This window comes from Cydia pomonella, chromosome 18 (genome assembly GCF_033807575.1).
Source record: "Cydia pomonella isolate Wapato2018A chromosome 18, ilCydPomo1, whole genome shotgun sequence".
Taxonomy (NCBI): domain Eukaryota; kingdom Metazoa; phylum Arthropoda; class Insecta; order Lepidoptera; family Tortricidae; genus Cydia; species Cydia pomonella.
In genome coordinates this window covers 6086639-6107901 of record NC_084720.1, presented here as the reverse complement: position 1 = coordinate 6107901, position 21263 = coordinate 6086639, and the positions used below count along the sequence as shown (strand labels likewise).

The 21263-nt window shown below is 39.6% G+C and overlaps 2 protein-coding genes across 2 annotated transcripts in view; one reads left to right on the top strand and one right to left on the bottom strand.

Moving 5' to 3' along the window:
• The window catches only part of LOC133527955 (guanine nucleotide exchange factor subunit Rich), a 58233-nt gene that overhangs the window by 4154 nt on the left and 32816 nt on the right, over positions 1–21263 (top strand). Inside the window, exons 3-16 of the mRNA XM_061865171.1 lie at positions 2895–3044; positions 4435–4618; positions 5291–5424; positions 6950–7041; positions 7399–7515; positions 7853–8009; positions 8249–8362; positions 9083–9252; positions 10219–10306; positions 11031–11199; positions 12715–12815; positions 13521–13611; positions 14270–14406; positions 14996–15067. Coding sequence (XP_061721155.1) covers positions 2895–3044; positions 4435–4618; positions 5291–5424; positions 6950–7041; positions 7399–7515; positions 7853–8009; positions 8249–8362; positions 9083–9252; positions 10219–10306; positions 11031–11199; positions 12715–12815; positions 13521–13611; positions 14270–14406; positions 14996–15067 — 1776 coding nt within the window. The remainder of the gene's footprint in view (positions 1–2894; positions 3045–4434; positions 4619–5290; positions 5425–6949; positions 7042–7398; positions 7516–7852; positions 8010–8248; positions 8363–9082; positions 9253–10218; positions 10307–11030; positions 11200–12714; positions 12816–13520; positions 13612–14269; positions 14407–14995; positions 15068–21263) is intronic.
• On the bottom strand, positions 18725–20297 carry LOC133527953 (cuticle protein 7-like). Its single transcript, XM_061865167.1, has 3 exons — positions 20097–20297; positions 19558–19647; positions 18725–19484 (listed from the first exon to the last, which is right to left on the bottom strand). Exons 1-3 carry the CDS (start codon positions 20190–20192, stop codon positions 18972–18974), a joined length of 699 nt encoding a protein of 232 aa, XP_061721151.1. The 5' UTR covers positions 20193–20297; the 3' UTR covers positions 18725–18971.

Here is a 21263-nt window from a genome sequence, read left to right as displayed (position 1 = left end):
TTCTTACCTCCTTATAAAACTCCCCAAGCTGGTTAGTGTCCGCGAGCCACTGCATGCGACGAGCCCTGTCTTGCCACCACCTCTCTTTGGTTTCACTTTGCTTTATATCTGCTATACTTCCCCCTTGTCGAGTGTCAGTCCTGTGTCGCCGCAGTAGACGTCTGTGTATGCCTCCGTTAGAGCCCCGTCGTTCTCATCAAACCAGTCCTCGTTTTTACGGACTGCTGGACCGAGGGTCATTTTGGCAGTGTCCAGGATGTGAGTGGACAAGGAGCTCCAGGCAGCATCAACATCACAATTATCGTCAGACTGCAACGACAGCACATTAGACAAGGCTTCGGCATATTCCTTCCTCGCCCCTAGATCACCAAGCCTATCCACGTTTAAGCACGCTGGCTTTGTCTTCCCGGATCGACGAGGGCAATGAAGACAGACCTGAAAACACTGTTAGGTTTTGTAGAGGAGCTGGGGTGGCTAGAGTAGCGCTACCTCGTTTTTTCACGCAAAATAGGCACAATGGATGTCGACTGTTTGTGACACCTGTTATGAAAAGATGTTTGTTAAATAGTCCATGACCTGTTATGATACTGGTTACCATACTCAGTGGGACCTTCCCTAGTTGAAGGAGCGCCCTTGTGAGCTTTCCATTGATGCCAGGCATGGCTTCTTTTGCCTGTCTGCATTCAGTCTGGTTCAGCCTGTCTGAATACAGTTATATAACTGTATTTTGTACCTTTTGTCAAAGATAGCTTGTTTGTGAATCCGATCCGTGCTCGACCTAAGCACTGGAAATTCGTCATATACCTTTTCCAGGCATGTTGTGTGGAGAGCTCCTATGCTGTTAGACCATATACGAGGGCTGATCCGAAAGTTGTTAGTTGCTTAGGCTGTACTTATGCAAAAAAAAAAATATTTATACTATTGTGAGGGATATTTCAATGCTACTTATGACCAGCATTTTTATTTTTATTTAATGCAAATAGTTTTTTTATTATTATTTTCAACTGAAAGCTGTTTTGTATGGAGTTACGAATTGCTTAGAAAAAACGGCAATTTTTGGCACAATTAAATGAATTTCGTATTGAAATCTTTGAAAATTGAACTTAAATTTACCCAGGACTGATTATTATCTTCCTTCTGATATTTTCAATGTATAAATAAATAAATAATCTTATGTGCATATATATATTTTTTTAAATATCAGAAATTTTTACTTTTAATGAAAGGACTCATCGTTGACACGTATTAAATCATAATAATATTTACTCAATCAAAACAATTTATACGTAAAAGAACGGCCGAGATTCGTCATTAGTAGCACCTAAAAAACTTTTGTTTTTTTTTTTACAAAAACTGTCTACAAAATGACAGCGCATATGGAGTCTCAATTACTGATTTTCATGACTGATGGTTAGGCTTCGACGCCTCGAAGTAGAAATAAAATAAAAACAAAAATAAGCGTTTTCTATAAATGTATTTACACCACTTTAATAAGTACTGAAAAATCCCTCACAATAGTATAAATAAATTTTTTATCGCATGAGTAGAGCCGAAGCAACTAACAACTTTCGGATCAGCCCTCGTATTAAGGGTTCGCAACCTTACCGCTGAGAGACTGGCCTCTTGCTGTATGTGTAGGTGCAGCGGTGCAAGGTTTAACATGACCTCCATGGCTGCAGTCGGAGTGGACCTCGTGCAGCCAGTGGTGGCCGCGCATGCGAGCCTTTGGAGTCTTTGTAGCTTGTCTCGTACGTTGCCTATGTTTGTTCTTGGCCACTAAACCAGGGCACCGTAACAGAGTAGGGGGCGGATTATCGTCCTATATAGCCAAAGGGTGATTTTCGGGTTGAGTCCCCACCTCTTACCAATCATCCTTCTGCACTGCCAGAAGACAACTCCCGCCTTGTCTATACGTTTGTTGATGTGATTGTTCCAATTGAGTTTACTGTCGAGAGTTAGTCCTAAGTACTTAACTTCATTGGTTAGCTGTACCTCGGTTTGGAAAAGTGTTGGTCTGGTAAAGTTGCCATTTTATTGGTGAACATTACCATTTCTGTTTTGGTGGGGTTAACTGATAGGTTAAATTCTCTGCACCAGCGTTCTACGATCTGGAGAGCTGACTGGGTGAGGTCGCAGACTGTAAGCAATATAGTATACCATATTTACTTCAAAGTTAACTGTGTTCGAGATATTTGGCAACTGGTTAACTGGCCATAACTTTTGCGTTAATTAGTTTAAAATTAAAATCTCTGACCAGTTTTTAGAGACATAAAAGACAAACCTAAATCTGTAGATTTTGTACATGTAAAATCCTTCACAGCAACCTGGTAATGAAAAAAGTGTTTTTTTAGACAAAGTAAAAAAAATAGTGTTCATTTCTTTCAAAATCCGGCAGATCAGAATGGAGATAAAACATTGAAAAACCGATAGCTGTTTGTCTTATAATTCTATCTATAGTGCAAATGAAGGAGTACTGACTCAAAACTAGTCAAAAATTGATGAAAACTACAGGGAGCCCCTTAAGTACTTAAAAACAAAGCTCTTACTATAGATAATATGAAAAGTTATACTATATTTTATTGGGTGATACCTATAAAACCCTAATTACAAAAATAACACCCCAACGCCCAGGTTAGCCTGTAGAATGGCATCATATCCAAAAACTAAAGTTAAAATTAAAAAACACGAGAATAGATAGCTTTAAGAATAATATTATAAAACTAGACTCAGACCAAGTTGGCAATGATTTTGATAGTCCAGCCTGTGCAAGTGTTAAGTAAACATCATAATTGCATAGAAGTTTGATGTTTAAAATAACACTTGCACTGTCTGGGCTGTCAAAACCGCTGCCAACTTATCTTGGTCTGACTCTATTTCCCATACTTTTATTGCAGACTTCAGAGGGACATTTGATTTTGTATAATGTGGAAGTAGTAAGTGACCAGACTGCATACCAGCAGTATGACCCTCCTACTGCTAGCCTCCGGAGAGACTCGGCTGAACTGTTTGTGAAGGAAGTCATACCATCTCTGAAGATTACATTGGTTTGTTTATTTCCTCTATATTCAATCAATTTTATCCATAAATAAGTTTATTGAGTTACCATATTATACCTTTAAATAAGCAATTTTTGTATAGGTATTTATACATTTCTGGGATATCAGAAACGGATCTTACTATTTTGATGAAATTTGCTAAATGGGGGTTTTCAGGAGTGAAAAATCGATTTAACTAACAGAATCAGGCGTTACTTTGCGGAAACGAATGCTAATTAAAGCAAGAAATATTACTTTGCTAATCCGTGAGAAAATAACGTGTTAGTAAATTAGTGCTAACCCGTTATACTTACTTGCGTATTTTTACATGCAATTAATGTTCCCACCCTCCCACCGCAAAAATAAATACGCAAATAAATATAACAACCCACCACCAAAAGTACAAAACTCGACACGTGTTTCGCCTCTCTACGAGGCATCCTCAGGAGATGCTGGAGATGTTGACGGTCTGACACCCGACAACTGTATTTCAGTAATATTTCTTGCTTTAAAAATCGATTAACCTAGGTCTTTTCTGGGAAAACGCGCATTTTTGAGGTTTTATATGATTTCCCAGGTCTCCCAAATATATATTTTTTTATATACTACGTCGGTGGCAAGCATACGGCCCGCCTGGTGGTAAGCAGTCTCCGTAGCCTATGTACGCCTGCAACTCCAGAGTAGTTACATGCGCGTTGCCGACCCTAAACCCGCCCCTCGTTGAGCTCTGGCAACCTTACTCACCAGCATGAACACAACACTATGAGTAGGGTCTAGTGTTATTTGGCTGCTGTTTTCTGTAAAGTGGAGGTACTTCCCCAGTTGGGCTCTGCTCTAGATCTGGAATGACATCCGCTGTGCTGTGCCCTACCACACAAAGCGAGATGACATTCACAATACCCATACCTTATACAACCCCCACCACCTGTATATATTCTCTATTAAATTTATTACAACAAACTAAGTCTTTAAATGTACAGTCAACCCTTTTATAAGGCATGAGGGAGTTAGAATTTATGCTCCCTCTGCCTTATAAAGGCTTAACAGTACCCTCGTCAGGTCCACGTCTAGCACTAATTACTGCAATCAAAATTTAAAAGATTTAAATAGGAACAGAGATTTGTTTTGTTTCATATAATTTTAAAAACAAACTAAATTAACTAATCAACTGTTATTTAAGTGCCCACTCTATTGCCTCTTAATTAATTTTGACCAGCCCTTAGTTAAAATTGAAGTATGATATTAGTTAATTTTTAAAATTGCATGATATTAAAATTACCAGAAAAAGCCTAGCCATAGGGTACTGTACTGTGCTGTGAGTTCTAGACGTTTGTTGCTTGAAAACTATTTCCCTTTATTTCATTATTGTAACCAATTAAAATATTCTTCTCGTTTTCAGTTCAAAGAAGTGCTAGTATGGGACGGTCAGATCACGCGCATGTGCTGTATATCAGGCACAGAAATCTTGGTGTGCACAACTAGGGCACACTTGCTCCGTTACCGCTGGGACGGCTCGCAGAATCGTGACTATTGCCTCGACCTTGGAAGGATACCCTTCTCTATCAACCAACAAGTCTCTAAAGGTTCTAAACTTTATTCTGTTAAAGCAACACTGCCATAGGCTAAGAGAACCTACCAAAAATGGATGAAAGCACAGGACGTCCAACTTTTTTGTCTATAGTAGTGGCTTCTACATTGTAAAGCCAAAAAGTTAGAGTAAAATGATAGACGAAATAGATGTATGTCTAGAAATTAAATCATGTCCATTTTTATATATATTTAGGTGATTCCTAGGTTCTCTTTTGAGAGGACAACAGTACTGTTCTGACTACTTTATTTTTCTAGCAATACGGGGAAGGGAGTCGGCATTCGCACCATATCCCCTTTGCCGAAGCACATGCCCAACTAGGCTTAGTGCAGTGCATGTTGTGACTCAGCTACACAAAAAGAGGTCGTATCGTATAGGTATTTGTGGCATCATTACAGATTGGATTTTGTATGTAGAGAGTGAGACGTGCGGCTGAGTGCACGTTTCGTTTAGTTCGTATGGTAAGATATCGCTTGGGCTCCTCCCTTCAGACGTGTCGGAAGCCGGTGTTGCTCGAAGACTAATACATTGATAAATATTTACGCGTGAAACGAGAACTGATGTGAAATGTTCATTATCCATCTCTTCAATATTACCCACATATTCGTACCTTCGTTTGTAGCTCGACTGGCCGCAGAATCAACTTTAGTTTATTAACTTTTTCCAGCGGAACCCATCCTAGAAGACAACACGCACGTAAACGATATAGAGTATTCGCCGCTAGTGTGCGGGTTCGGAATAACCCTTAACGACGGGCGCGCGGCCTACCTCACTGCGCCTAACCTTAAATTTGATCCGAATGTAAGTATTAATGACATTACGAGTACAAATAATAGCGCCATGATTTAACCGATCAACTCCCAAGGGTCTATGTCTAAATTTTAACTTTGTCTAAAAAAACGACGTTTTGAACTTTTGCTTCAGTGAGAAGCGAGGTGTCAAAATAGGCTCATAAACATGGACTAAGCTAATACAAAATTTGCTAGCTATTCGATAGCTAAAGTAAGTACCGTCAGGCCACAGGGTAATGCTGCTTGTTTTCCTACTATATTATAAAAAAAAAATAATGTGTTGCTTTATGGCATGCATAAAGTGTGACGAGGATGACAAGGGCCAATATTTGTTAATTCTATTTCCGCACCTTATATCACCATCGAGTTAGGTGACAAATTTACAGCTACAGTGTTTTCCAATGTCCTCAGCATTAAACTTATTAAATATAATGTTACATGAATTTAATCTCTTATCATAATTTACACATCAGGTTGTTTATACATTTTCTTTAAAATTTTATTCTTATCTCAGATATTGTTGGATACCGATTTGAGGGTAAGGTTATGTAGGTGTGCTAATTTACTGTTGTATTAAGTTGAGGTCAAAGATATGTATACAATTTTGCCTTAATACAATGGAGTAAGGTTCAAAGTAAACATACCTGTGACATAGACTAATCTCATGCATACTAACGTAAGCAGCATCTTATTACCCGACTACTTACGAGAAAAGTATGTACAGTCAAGGACTTTGATCAGTGAGACAAAGTACGAAATGGATGGATACGACCTGCAAACCTTCAAGAAAAAAAGAGTAATCTTGTCTCAAAGGCTGGCAACGCACATGCGACCCCTTTGGTGTTCCAGGTGTTCATGAGCGACACTAATTGCTTACAATCAGGCGATTTGTCTGCTCGTTTGCCTCCTATAGATATCATAAAAAAATCATTGACCTAATCTTATGTACGAGTATGTTCGTGCCATGAGTTCCGCCGTAGCGTAAAAGTACTGAATTAATTCTGAAGAATGAGGTGTCAATCCACTCGTCTTCAAGAAATGCCCGGGTAACATACCCTAAATTAAACCTTGTAAAAGAAAATAATCGTAGTCGGGTTATGGTTTTTTTAAATCAGAAAACGGTGCTAAATACGCTATATAACGATATTTGATAGATTTCTTATGAACTTAAAGTATTTTGCCACCGATTTTGTGCTAAACTTATGTTTTTATCAGTTAAATATCGCTATCAAACATATTGTAGTTAACAGTATGCGTGAGTTGAAAGCTATTCTTTAAATACTGTCTTTACCTACTTGAAATTGAACTAAAAACAAGATGTTGCTAAAATATTGTAGAAAGTATATGTATATTTAGTCATTAACATATATTTCACGCAATTGTTTTGCGTGTAAATAAGGTAAACTACCCAATGCGTGACACTTAAGGAGTCATTGGTAAGTAATGCTGACGATGCCTATCTTTGGTGGTGTATCAACTATAGGGTACTTCATCCTATAATGGGTTTGGATTTTAACTAAATTTAAATATTTCAGGCGGTTCAGGGTATCTGGGCACCTGCCATAGATGACGCGACGTGCGTGCGCGTCAATCATAAATTTAGACTTATCGCCATTGGTAGAAAGAAGTAAGTATTATTAGTATTGCAAGAGAACTTTGAATTGCTTATTTTAAACAGTGAAGCTTATTATATATATTATAGTGCCGGAAACCCCCTTTTACAACATCTTTCCCACATCGCCCACGTCCTTAGCAAAGAGCCCTGTACACAGGCACATAATTATCAATAGTTTACGAGGAGCACGAGGTCACCACACATAGGTGCAACTTTACTTGTAAAATGCTACGCCGCGAGCAACATTACTTAGTTGCTTTCTTTACAATTTGTTTTTAAACAGTCCATATTCACTCCTAGAACTCAATTAGATATTTTTAATTTACTTGAGTCCAAGTATTTCTAATTAATTTTATGATTGTTTTTCAGTTCACAAGTAGATGTATATACGATCGACGAGGCGACAGGAGGTTTAGAGCTTTCTCACACAATGGTGCTAAGTTCCAAAGATTTCCCGGGTGACCCCGGACCCGTTAAATGTATAAGGTCGGTTTGATATTTCTTAGTTTTTAACGTTATTAATGTTACTCACATACAGTAAATTTCACCTATTATTGCTACGGAAACCATAGTTACATACTTTATCACTCTTGGTAGTAAAGATTCAATCATTTTATAATAGAATTAAGGTTGCTTTTACTTTGTACGTTAATCAAATTCGGCCTCGGGCCGGGCCTCGTTTAGCTTCAGAATTTGGTGTGGTGAATTTTATAATTTTTAAGGTTGATTATGCGTTGTAGTTAGACGACACAGAGGTCTACATTTAGTTACACTTAACTAACATCCTTATTTCGGTATAATTAAGGTGATTTTCACATTGCAGGTGGACGGCCGACGGCCGAGCAGTAGCAGTGAGTTGGGAGAAGGGTGGAATCTCAGTGTGGAGTACTTTTGGAGCGTTACTCATGTGCTCTCTAGCTTGGGACTACGGCTTAAACCAGGATCTAAGCAAGCATAACCCACTCTGCGTGTCCAGCATGGTAAATATGATGTGACTTTCAAACTTTGTAACACACAACAACGTTATATACATAATTTAATTATTTTGTATAAAAAAAGATCAATTAACGAAAATTAACTATGCCTTTTAGTTTCCATAATTGTACCCCGTACCTCGAAGTTAACGGAATTTAATATAAACACCGTGTATAACCCGCTTGACGTGTCGCGTTTGTCAGATCTGGACGCTCCTTTACTTTAACTTTGGTTTATATTTCAGGAATGGGCCACAGAAGGTTATCAGTTGTGGATGGTGAAAGTTGAAGCCGACTCGAATACTAATCTAATACAACTGGACTTCATCAAGAGTCCACTCAGTGTCAACCCTTGTATGGTAAGGAGAATTACTTATCAATTATAAGAGAAAACTGTTAGCCAATCGTTTGAATATTATAAAAAATGTCAGTAAAAACGTATTTACAATTTTGTTTAAATTTTTAGAATAGAATAGAATAGAAGCGTTTATTTACAAGAATACTAGGTACAAGGTGTTACGTGGTATAAATATTGCCACAGTATTCAGCTGAAACAGCATGCCGACACATGCCGATGTTCAGATATACTTAAAATTGACTTATCTAAATCTTTATTTTGAATAAGTAAATCGTGATTTTTAAAAGCACTGCATTAAAATACCTATTGTACTAGCCGAAGTGCTTTTTACGCGGGGATAGATCGACTGACGGCCCATTGGTCGTCAGTCGATCGGCCCATTGTCGACCCATTGGTCGAGGGCATGGAAAGTGATTTTGGCAGGCTTAAAAACATTATATGCCTGTTAATTGAACGGTACAACTAGTCTCGCAGTCTTGATCAAGATCATCTATTGACATGACAGTGGTGTGAACATATTATACAATTCATTTTGTTTTCTCCATTGCTGTACTGTTTTTGTGTTTTGGTAATAAACATATTCTCTTTTTATCATTTATGTGAGCAATCAATTGGAAATCGATATCGATATTCTTCAAAGGTAGCAAAACAAAAACAATTCGAAGAATTTGCAACAAAACAAAAAGCTTAGCAAAATGAATGTGTATGTTTTAACTTACAGAGCAACCAACGGCACCTTTACCTACAAGCGGACGACAAGCTATACGTCAACCTAGAAGACAATCTGACGAAGCGGACCAAGATGTCCATCATAGACTCCTCCGCCGAGACCTATCAAGAGACCGGACTCGACCAGCCGAGTCCCGAGTATGACACCAGCGCTAAATACAGGTGAATCTTACTCCTTCAAGACAATATAGAAGACAACCTGGCTAGAAGACAATCTGACGAAACAGATTAAAATGTCCATCACAGACTCCTCCGCCGAAACCTATCAGGAGACCGGACTCGACCGTATGACAGCGCTAAAATTACACAAAGATAAATAATCGAAAGTTAATTGGGGCCTATGTGTACTACGTGTAGGACGCCGGGCGTCAAAGGCATAACTTTGCCTCCAAAAATACCTTGAGCTTTTAATTTAGTATTTAATTTTGACACGATAATATCGCGTCGGTGGGAAGCTATTAGGGGTCAAGAGCTTAAAAAAAAACAACGGTTTGCACTCCGGGAGTGCCGGCAGAAGTGAAAACTTAAATATTAACGTTGTGCATTTTTGATATTTTGGAGAAATTGTGTAGCAGTTTTATGAAAAGAGATAATTCTCTATTATACCTACCTAAATAAATTTGAGTGCGGAAGATATTTTGAAATGCGAATTTTAGTGTTAATATATAACATATACAAAGTAATTCATGAGACGTGAGCAGGACTACAGCCTACACCATCAGTAAATGTAATGAATCGTTCACCATCATATTAAGTAAAACAGTCACGTTTCTTTTCTGTTATTTAACTTTTTGGTAAGGAAAAATTTGAGTATCTACAATCATGGACACCCAACAACACAAATATACAATACAACACAATTAACTAAGATTAAACCTCTTTAACCGTTATGACAGCACTTTGATTATGAAGAAAATAAAATGTCACACTTGAATGAGACACGATTTTTCAACAGTAACCAGGTTTCGATGACATTCCATTTGCACGTCACCATGGTCTTACGAATTTTCAATCTGACGGTCACGTCACACCTGACACGAGTTTAACATTTTTTCCCCATCACAAAAAGTGCACAGCGCCGCTAAAGAAGTTTTCACTTCAAAATAACTTCATTTTTTATTTGTACAGAGAATACGTCGATGACAACGAGTGCAGAAAGCAGTGGATTGTGCTGCCACTGCCGGCTACGTATATTGCAACAAATTGGCCACTGAGAGTAAGTTTACTGATATTTTTTAAATAAGTACAATAAAGTTAAATGGAGTTTTATGATTTTTTAAACTCAGTTATTTAATTATGTACTGGTGGCACTCTACCAAAATATAACGCCAGTACTTATCCGATACTGACATCATACATATTGTTTTTAAATAAATACTCGTAGTACCATCGTTGAAACTGTTGATTTTGAACCTTAATGCAATAAGGTAAGGTATACCGCCGCTACCTTGAGCTTATGGCGCTGAATCCACCAGTAAGTAGTTCTGCAAACAGGAACCAACCCACACGAAATTTCCGTTGAAATGTTTACGTCATGATTTAACATTAAGGTTCGATTTAAAAAAAATATGTGTGGGGTTGATTTCCGTTTACAAAACTACGTACTTAATCAACATTAAATGTTTTACGAGTAATATGGCGAGTTTTACGAGCTTGACGACCGGTCTGGCCTAGTGGGTAGTGACCCTGCCTATGAAGCCGATGGTCCCGGGTTCAAATCCTGGTAAGGGCATTTATTCGTGTGATGAGCATGGATATTTGTTCCTGAGTCATGGATGTTTTCTATGTATTTAAGTATTTATAAATATGTATATATTATATATATCGTTGTCTAAGTACCCGCAACACAAGCCTTATTGAGCTTACCGTGGGACTAGTCAATTTGTGTAATAATGTAGGTATAATGTAGGTATAATAAAATATTATATTCGTTTATTCAGTACAGCGCCATAGACGAGACCGGAGTGAACGTGTGCGTAGCAGGCCGAGCCGGCCTCGCGCACTACAGCTGCGCCGCGCGCCGCTGGAAACTGTTCGGCAACGAGTCGCAGGAGAAGGAGTTCACCGTCACCGGCGGCATGCTGTGGTGGCGCGACTACATCGTCATAGGTGACTCACCCCCGGATGTATATAGATACTGTTACATAGGCCGGAGTGAACGTGTGCGTAGCAGGTCGAGCCGGCCTCGCGCACTACAGCTGCGCCGCGCGCCGCTGGAAACTGTTCGGCAACGAGTCGCAGGAGAAGGAGTTCACCGTCACCGGCGGCATGCTGTGGTGGCGTGACTACATCGTCATAGGTGACTCACCCCCGGATGTATATAGATACTGTTACATAGGCCGGAGTGAACGTGTGCGTAGCAGGTCGAGCCGGCCTCGCGCACTACAGCTGCGCCGCGCGCCGCTGGAAACTGTTCGGCAACGAGTCGCAGGAGAAGGAGTTCACCGTCACCGGCGGCATGCTGTGGTGGCGCGACTACATCGTCATAGGTGACTCACCCCCGGATGTATATAGATACTGTTACATAGGCCGGAGTGAACGTGTGCGTAGCAGGTCGAGCCGGCCTCGCGCACTACAGCTGCGCCGCGCGCCGCTGGAAACTGTTCGGCAACGAGTCGCAGGAGAAGGAGTTCACCGTCACCGGCGGCATGCTGTGGTGGCGCGACTACATCGTCATAGGTGACTCACCCCCGGATGTATATAGATACTGTTACATAGGCCGGAGTGAACGTGTGCGTAGCAGATCGAGCCGGCCTCGCGCACTACAGCTGCGCCGCGCGCCGCTGGAAACTGTTCGGCAACGAGTCGCAGGAGAAGGAGTTCACCGTCACCGGCGGCATGCTGTGGTGGCGCGACTACATCGTCATAGGTGACTCACCCCCGGATGTATATAGATACTGTTACATAGGCCGGAGTGAACGTGTGCGTAGCAGGTCGAGCCGGCCTCGCGCACTACAGCTGCGCCGCGCGCCGCTGGAAACTGTTCGGCAACGAGTCGCAGGAGAAGGAGTTCACCGTCACCGGCGGCATGCTGTGGTGGCGCGACTACATCGTCATAGGTGACTCACCCCCGGATGTATATAGATACTGTTACATAGGCCGGAGTGAACGTGTGCGTAGCAGGTCGAGCCGGCCTCGCGCACTACAGCTGCGCCGCGCGCCGCTGGAAACTGTTCGGCAACGAGTCGCAGGAGAAGGAGTTCACCGTCACCGGCGGCATGCTGTGGTGGCGCGACTACATCGTCATAGGTGACTCACCCCCGGATGTATATAGATACTGTTACATAGGCCGGAGTGAACGTGTGCGTAGCAGGTCGAGCCGGCCTCGCGTACTACAGCTGCGCCGCGGGTCGCTGGAAACTGTTCGGCAACGAGTCGTGGGCTTATGATTGCACTGGAAGCTTCCTCCCGTGCTACGCGGAGGAAGGAGCTAATCTACGGCCACGCGACCATTGCGGCCATAAAACGAACGAACAAAAGAGAGAGATTGATGTTTTAGAGAGTTAAATTATTTTGAGCACTCATTTTCTCAAATTTCTCATCATATCATCATTTATTTAACAATTTCCATATTTATCACCGTTACAATACGGTACAATATACTGAGACAAGCTTTTGTTCCAGGCTGCTACAGTATCGTGGACGGACACGACGAGATCCGCTTTTACCCGCGTGACTCCAAGTTGGATAACCGATTCGCGAAGATTGTCCGAGTGCATTGCCAGGTGCGGTTGCATTTGCTTTGATTTATTTGTGTCCCACTATTGGGCTCTCATCTCATTTATGCCAGTCGTTCTAATTATTACTTGTGTTTTGTTTACTTGTATACAATATATAGTTATGTGGCTTGGAACCAACGTGTCCTCAACTTTCAATGAGGGAGGGGAGAGAGATAAGTTACAAATGTTATTTTAATTAATCTAGGTACAGGTAGATAGGTAGGTACCTACCTTCCTATCTACCTAGGTAGGCAGGTAGGTAGGTAGGTAGGTAGATAGGAAGGTAGGGTAGGTAGGTAGGCAGGCGTATTATGGATGGCTTTTTCCATGTGATAAAATAATCGTCACTTTTTAACACTGCGTGATTAAATGTGACGGACACTGTCTTTATCATGCTGTCACGTAGACAAGAACGACCATCATCTGCACTAGTAATTCAGCTTGGTACTTGGTCTACCTAGTATAGTATATCTATATTTATGTGCATTTGTATGCGTATATTGAGATGCCAGTGTGCTTGCGGAGTATAAAAATAACACTAAGCATGATTTCAACAGCGACTTATTCCCTCCGTATGTCTGTTTGGCTAATGTCTTAGTTTGGGGATAGGTCGATATGTGTATTTATTTTTAAAAAGAAATACCAATAGATATTTTAATAGGTTGCTAAATTGTCGAAATAACACAGAATAATATAAACACTGTTATGCAGGTTTTCGTGTTGGACGCGCTGGATGATCAGCTGGTCGTGTTCGGAGCTGACGCGCTGGTCACCATTTACGAGCTGAGCTGTACTGATAACAGTGAGTTTCAAGAAATCAATATTCACTGTCCTATCTTTCAATCCTAAACATGTGTGAAAAACTTAACCGTATTATGTTTCATGTGCTGTTGGTTTTCCAGTAAATAGATTTAAAAAAAATGTAGTAGCAATTATTTTCTTATTGTCTTTTATATCATACTTAGACGTCGTCGGGTATTTTTTTGACAATTGACGTTGAATCGAACGCGTTTATTCTGTCGAACTGGTCTAGCGTTAATGCAGATGACACGTTGCAGTTGAAACAGCTTCAATCACATTCACATTCATTGATGCGTATCTATTTTTTTATACTACGTCGAAGGCAAACAAGCATACTACCCGCCTGATGGTAAGCAGTCTCCGCAGCCTAACACTCCGCACCCTTACTGAGCTCTAGCAACCTTACTCACCGGCAGAAACACAACACTATGAGTAGGGTCTTGTCATCTAGTGTTATTTGGCTGCGGTTTTCTGTAAGGTGGATGTACGTCCCCAGTTGGGCTCTGCTCTAGATCTGGAATGACATACGCTGTGCTGTGCCCTACCACACAAAGAGAGATGACATTCACAATGCCCATACCTCTCTTTTGGACGTAGTTTAAGAACGTACCCGGGTCCGAAGTTCGCCCGGGTTCTCCAACTACTTTCTCATTTTTCAGCTGGTAACATCGAAATGCGCTGCGTGCAGGCCGTGGACGTGTCCGCTCTGTCGCACCCGGCGTGCGTGGTGTCGGCGTCGCTCTGCCGTCTGCAGGACTGCCAGCGCCAGCCCGCCGTGCAGCAGCCCGACTCGCTGGTAACATTACTGTGTGCTTTAGACAAAACAGAGATACCACAGCCGGCGGGCAATATCTTACTATCTTGTAACATTAATCTACTCGCTGGTAACATTAACTAGCTAATTACGCTTGTTGGTGATGGAAAGATGCAAATTCTTGATAAAAACATTTATTATGTGTCCTGTCACGGTCGCCACTTGTGTTGGTGATGGAAAGATGTAGATTCTTGATAAAAACATTTAATTTCGGAAAGTTAAATGCTGAACTTATCATCTATCAGGTTATTTTTGAAGGATGCGCGCGCGCTATTGTGATGGTGGTTATCTAGGCTCTGGCGCGGGGCCGTCCCCCGTGCTCTGCTTTCCCCATTGTCGCCTCACGCGGTTGAACCGATCATGGGCACACTAATTAAATTCAGCAATCTATGCAATTAGGATCCTTGGAGCTCATCAGAGAACTCTTATTTTAAGTCACATTATGCTAAGTATGTTACTTCAGGGTATAAATAACCGGCGTGCAAGCGATTATATACTACAAGACGCTGCGTAGAAAAGCACCCAACAAGGTAGAATAACATTGTCAAAATCTTAGAACGTTGTTTTCTAGGTACTGAATGCAAGCGGTCGCCTCATGATGGTTCAGAGGGAAGAATACGACGTAGATGAAGGCAACAATCCGGTAAGTGATTTTACTTTTGTCGTTTATGTAGTTATAGTTACCGGTCGGATTCTTAATAGCGAATATTATTCAAAAACAATTTACCGGTTTATCTACTTAATATCCTGTATAGGGACAAAAATGTGTTTTATCAGTTCAAATTACTGATGGGAATTCTAAAAAATTTCCAAAATTTCGCGAAATTTCCACTTAATAAACTTTCGAAAACTTCTCGTATTTTAGTATTATGATCAAATTGTAATCAAAATTTTCCATTTCTAAAATGAAAGTTTCCTTTGTTTCCTAAAATTGCCGAGACATTTTCCAACTTTTTCTGACACTACGCAAATTGTACATAATCATCAGCTTTTCATTTAGGACCTGCGTCTTATGCTGTAGTGAGACTAGTCAAAAAAGGCCACGGATAAGGTTTACATGCTGATTCTCGTGCGCTTATTCATCTATGCGTTTTTGCCAAATATATGTACCTATGCGTTATCCTTATGTTTACAAACTAGTTTCATTCAAAATCATTGTAGCCTATCGGTCACAGCTCGAGCTACATCTATTCTGAAAATAACATAAAATAAATGAAAATATATTCGATCTCTGAGAAATCTGTTATTGCCATGTAAAAACTCTTAAGTTTTATAAGAACCGGTGTAATAATAGTGCGTTTTTACGAGTCAGCGTTTTCTAGCGCTTTGGGATATCCCCTCGTGTGTGTGATATCCGCTTGTTATTCTAAACATCCTAATAAACTTTGCTATTTCTTGCTTGATCTCACTGTATAAGTGTATTCAGCTTTTTACACCGGTTTTTGTCAGTAGCATCAACAGCAATGTTGTAAGATTTAATTCTTAGAGTTAACTTATTATGTATACGAAATAGTAACGATGCCGCGTCTAATACAAAAATAAAGATAGACTCGCAACACGCAAATATTAATATATTATAGTTTTTGCAATTTCTTGTGTCCAATTTGACAGCTATAAAAATCCCTCAATTTTTTTACCATGTTTTCGGAATATATCTAATAATAATAAAATAAAATAAAATAAAATAAAATAGATAAATAATGGTATAAAAGCGAGTGGACTATAAACTAAAGACATTTGTTTGGTTTCAAAACAAAATACAGAATCAATTAACGGCTCATTTAGACGGCGCGAAACCGCATGCGATTTTAGTTACGAGGGTGAATTGAAAAGTTCTGAGCCTAAGGTCAATATTCAAATTAAAAAGAAAAAATAATACTGGCACGTCAGACACACATGTTTTTTAATCATAATGCACCGTCTTTTGTTTTTTTGCTGTCACTCTTGTAAAATTTATGATCAAATTAGTAAAGAAAGTTCGCGATTTTCTTAGCAATGGATAAAATTGAACATCGTTCCGTCATAAAGTACTTGCAAAAAAAAGGGTTAACGCCAAAACAAATTTATGAAGATATGTGCCAGACTTTAGGGGAATCCGCTCCATCGTATGCCACTGTAAAAAGATGGGCAGCGGATTTCAAACGTGGCAGAGAAGCAGTTCAAGATGAACCTAGGAGTGGCCGGCCGTTAACAGCCACTACAGATGAAAATGTCCATAAAATATTAGACATGGTTATGAACGACAGGAGGTTGAAGATCGCGGAGATAGCGGACACAATAGGGATATCTTATGAACGAGTGCAAAACATAACCACCAACGATCTTGGATTTTCTAAGGTCTCAGCCAGATGGGTACCGAGGCTGCTTTCAGCGGAAAATAAACGCACCCGCCATACTGTGTCGCAAGATTGTTTGGACTTGTTTAGAAGTGATCCGCAAGACTTTACTAACCGGTTTGTAACTATGGACGAAACTTGGGTCCACCACAATACACCGGAGTCAAAAATACAATCCAAGCAATGGAAAAGACCAGGTTCACCACCGCCTAAAAAAGCAAAGGCCATTTTGTCCACCAAGAAGGTAATGGCTTCAGTTTTTTGGGACTGCAGAGGGATCATAATGATAGATTACCTTGAAAAGGGCAAAACTATAAATGCTGACTATTATTGCTCACTTTTACAGCGTTTACGTGAAGAAATTAAGACGAAAAGGCCTGGTATGTTGTCTAAGAAAGTTTTGTTCCACCAAGACAACGCTCCTGTCCATACTGCGGCAAAATCAATCGCACAAATACATAATTGTGGGTTTGAATTGTTGCCGCATCCACCTTATTCGCCGGACTTGGCCCCTTCCGACTATTTTCTTTTCCCGAATCTAAAAAAACACATATCGGGACGAAAATTCAAGACGGGTATCGAGGTACAAGAAGCCGTAACTGAATATTTTGACGACCTGGAAGAATCTTTTTTTTTACAAGGAATACTAAAGTTAGAATCAAGATGGCAAAAGTGTTGTAATCTTTCAGGAGACTATGTAGAAAAATAAAATTGTTATATATCCATAAGACACAAGTATAAATACTTGTTTGTGGAATTCCAAACCATGGGTCCCCGCGCGACAAGAACACAGTATAAGTTTACTTTACATAAACCTTCGGTTAATTTGGCACTTTCCTCGAGAAACTCGTATATTATGTGTATTCGTATTTATAATAAATTACCTGACATTTTTAAGAATAATAATTTGAATATATTTAAATCACAAGTCCAAGCTTGGCTAGTACAGAGATGTTTTTATAGTATTAATGATTTTTTAAATTATGATTTAGATGATGATGATTTTTATGTTTTTTGAATTATGATTTGTATTTGACTTCAATTTTATTTTATTTCATTTTTGTTATTGCATGATTTTTATTAATAGTAAGATTGTGATTTATTTGTGTATTAATGCTTCGTTTTAAGGAAATGTTTGTTTGTACACCTGTAAAGGTAGAGTCTTGGTGAGTCCATGTAAAATTGTTACAATAGTAATTACCGGCAATGTAACCCATTTCTCACAAACAATTATAAAAAAAAAAAAAAAAAAAAAAAAAAAGACTTTAATTTATAGGTCAGGCTCAGAACTTTTCAATTCACCCTCGTATATTGCAGACTATTGAAGTTACATCCAATTCAGCCGACCGATCAAATACCGCAATGTAATGAAACTCGCATGCGAGTTTTCACACCGTCTAAATGAGCCCATCATCTGTTGGTGTTTTACCCCATTGTTGAGCATCCTTCAACTAAGAATAGTAAAATCTTGTAAAGAATAATGATGGTTGAAACGCTCGAATAGTCACTCACCCAATAAACAGTCAACGCCTACTTGAAACAGTACCGCGTCGCGCATCGTCGGCAAAGAGGACGCCTGCTTTGGCAAGAGCACAATTAACTATTGTTTTCATTTAAATTTGAAATGAGGCGTTTATCATACTGATCTAGATAATCGGAAATTATCGACCACTACGTAATATTGGTAATAAAGAAAGTAGTTTAATCATTGTATGTAATTAGCAAAATTATTCCAAAACCAGACTTTTCTTTAATATCTTGTGTTAAAACATATAACATTTAAAGAAAATATACATTTTAAGGCTTTTGTTTTAGCTTAGCCCCTTTGTTTATTGATAAATAAAATATTGTTTATTTTGTAAATTAGGTATTAAATTATTACTTTTCTTATATATGTGTTTATTCTTGGATTTCACGTGTCTATAAATCCTGGACTTTCTTATATTATTATTATGTAACTTTGTGATGGTAGGTATTGAAGTGTATCTTAGGTCGGGAGTCAGAAAAGGAAAGGCAACATTTTTTTTTTCATATTTATTCTTAAATACATATTCGCTCAGGTACACTTCGTTGCTTTGGAATTTAACCGTAACTTAACTTCTATCAAGACCTATGTGTATTTTAACATATATCTGTATGCCAAAACACACAAGCGCCGTGAGTAACTATGGTTACCTATACACGTAGAAGCTTATAAATATTAGCACTAGATCAGTGCTTGGTTCGAATGGTAAGCTTTTGGCCGGCGAGAGAGATGGGCCCAGCGGTCCACCGGCGGACTATGTTGCCTTTGTGGCCGTAGGTGGCTCCCGAGAGGTGCACCCAGGGCTCTAGTGAGGGGTAGATCGGGTATACGTCGTAAGGGGCGATGATGGGCGCGGTATCGATTACGGGGGTGATGATCGGGCTGTGGACGATGGGTTCGGGGTCGATGGCTGCGATGGGAGCGTGCGCGATCGGGGCGGCAGCGATGGGAGCAATCGGTGCTACAACCGGCGCGGCGGCCAACCCTACAGAGTGCACATTAGGGCCGGTCCTCTTTACAACGGCGTTGAAGCCACGCAGCGAATCGGCAGTGTACTCGACGACTCGGACGTTCCCGTCGGGCTCCACGAGCGAATAGGCGCCCTGGACGACGTCGCCGTTGCGCGTCTCCCACTGCGCCTTGTTGTCGCCCGTGGCCGGGTCGTTCACGGCGTAGTTGAACCCGTAGCTTGGGTTCGGCTGGAGGATTAAACAGCAGGGTAAACAAATTGTGGCGTCGAGGCTTGTCGTAAATTCGGAACGATCTACTTACGATATTCTCGATGGTCGCTAAGGGCAGGTATGAGAGCGTCGCCGGGGGGTTTGCTGTGACGATGGCAGCGACTGCCAAAAGGCAGGATACCTGTAAACAATTATGCAGTCGTTGTTACCTTGAATTCATTATCGGTTGACTATTATCACCATGATTATCATAAATCGTGCAATGACAAGAGACTTCTGTTTGAAGTGTTTTTTCACTTGACAGCAGCATAAGTGGGTAAATGTTGAATTAGTTATATTAACACTGATAAGTTCGTATATAGAAATTACGACAAACGATAACTCTATCTGATGGTCTGGGATAAGGTGAGATGGCGATAAGTTAACCCTAAATTTCGGTGGCAGCACTAAAGCGTTAGGTTACCTATATCGTCTAACAGAGGTTAAAGTTTAATACGCCTTTTCTCGGGGACCAATGCCCACATTCTTAATCAAGGATTTCCACTTCCATATAGATAATCCAATTAGTTTGGTTCACGAGACGCAAATGCTTCTAACAATTCGAACACCAAATTTTATAATAATAATTACCACAATATATGAGTTCATGTTGCTAACAAGGTTTTCCAGTGAGCAAGCGAAGTGCACTGTAACTCTGTCGTTTTCCGGCCGCGTTATATACTTCATACCACACTAATTATTCAATTCAGCGCTCCAGTTTGTCAAACATCCACGGATCAGTACACTCTTTACTTGCAAATTTACCCTGCACACGTAACCTCACGAATTATACAAATGAATTACGTTCAGTCCTAATTGTTTGTTTATTATCATTACTGGGGTAGGTCTTGCAATGACTTGTGTTACGTGCCCTTTTCAGTGTTTATGATTGTAATTCATTCAGTATGGTTTGGTTGGTTGCTGTCATGTTTTACTGAGGCGTTAAAACATTATAGCAGGGTTCAAACATTACAGGTTCGAAATAACATAAACACTTTATTATCATCTATTAGTTTCATTTATCGGAATTATCTGGAATTAATATTTAGTAATAAAACTATAATTGTACCTATTGAACTAATTATTTCTAAGTAAACCCAAGGCGAAGTATGGAAACAAGGTTGTTTTCTTTAATATCTCATGTTTCTGTCTTTGTTTTATAATTGTAACCTAAAATTTACATTAAGCCACAAAAGGTTAAAAATACTCGCTAAATATCAAAACATACTAAAAATGTCAAAAACATAAAAAAAAAATTAGGAAAAATTAACATAATTATACCCTTTTAATTGCTTTGAAAAATGTTTAACTGGCAAATATCATAGCCACAACTTGAGTAATTTACTTTTAAAATATTCTACTATTATATTTACCATTTTGTTTCTAATGAGTAGTATATAATTACATCGCTTAAAAAATCACACTTTTCTATTAAAATATAAGCTTGTTTCTATACTTTTGGCCGGGAGTGTATGTTCTCTAAGAGGCAGAAAAAACAGAATCGTTTTTGAGATTGTACTGAATCATATAAACTCATATAAACTCGATGTGGTGCCTTGTCTTCGTGGTTGAAATACTTTGCGTGTTTACAAGATCATAAATTATGATTCATCCAATTGATTAAGCGATCATAAAACTTGATTTCTTATTCCCTCAAATTTGGTAAATGCTGGGTGAAATTCAATGATTGAGGTGTCCATCGGTAGGTTGGATTGTGTAGATATGGTTTCAGGATGTGTTAATGTAGTTATATACATT

Excerpts from the sequence above, each read along its gene's own strand:
- LOC133527953 (XM_061865167.1), bottom strand. The coding sequence starts at position 20,192 with ATGAAGTATATAACGCGGCCGGAAAACGACAGAGTTACAGTGCACTTC. Across the intron at positions 19,648-20,096 it reads ACATGAACTCATATATTGTG|GTATCCTGCCTTTTGGCAGT; the intron begins GTAATTATTATT and ends AATTGTTTACAG. Across the intron at positions 19,485-19,557 it reads TAGCGACCATCGAGAATATC|CCGAACCCAAGCTACGGGTT; the intron begins GTAAGTAGATCG and ends TTAATCCTCCAG.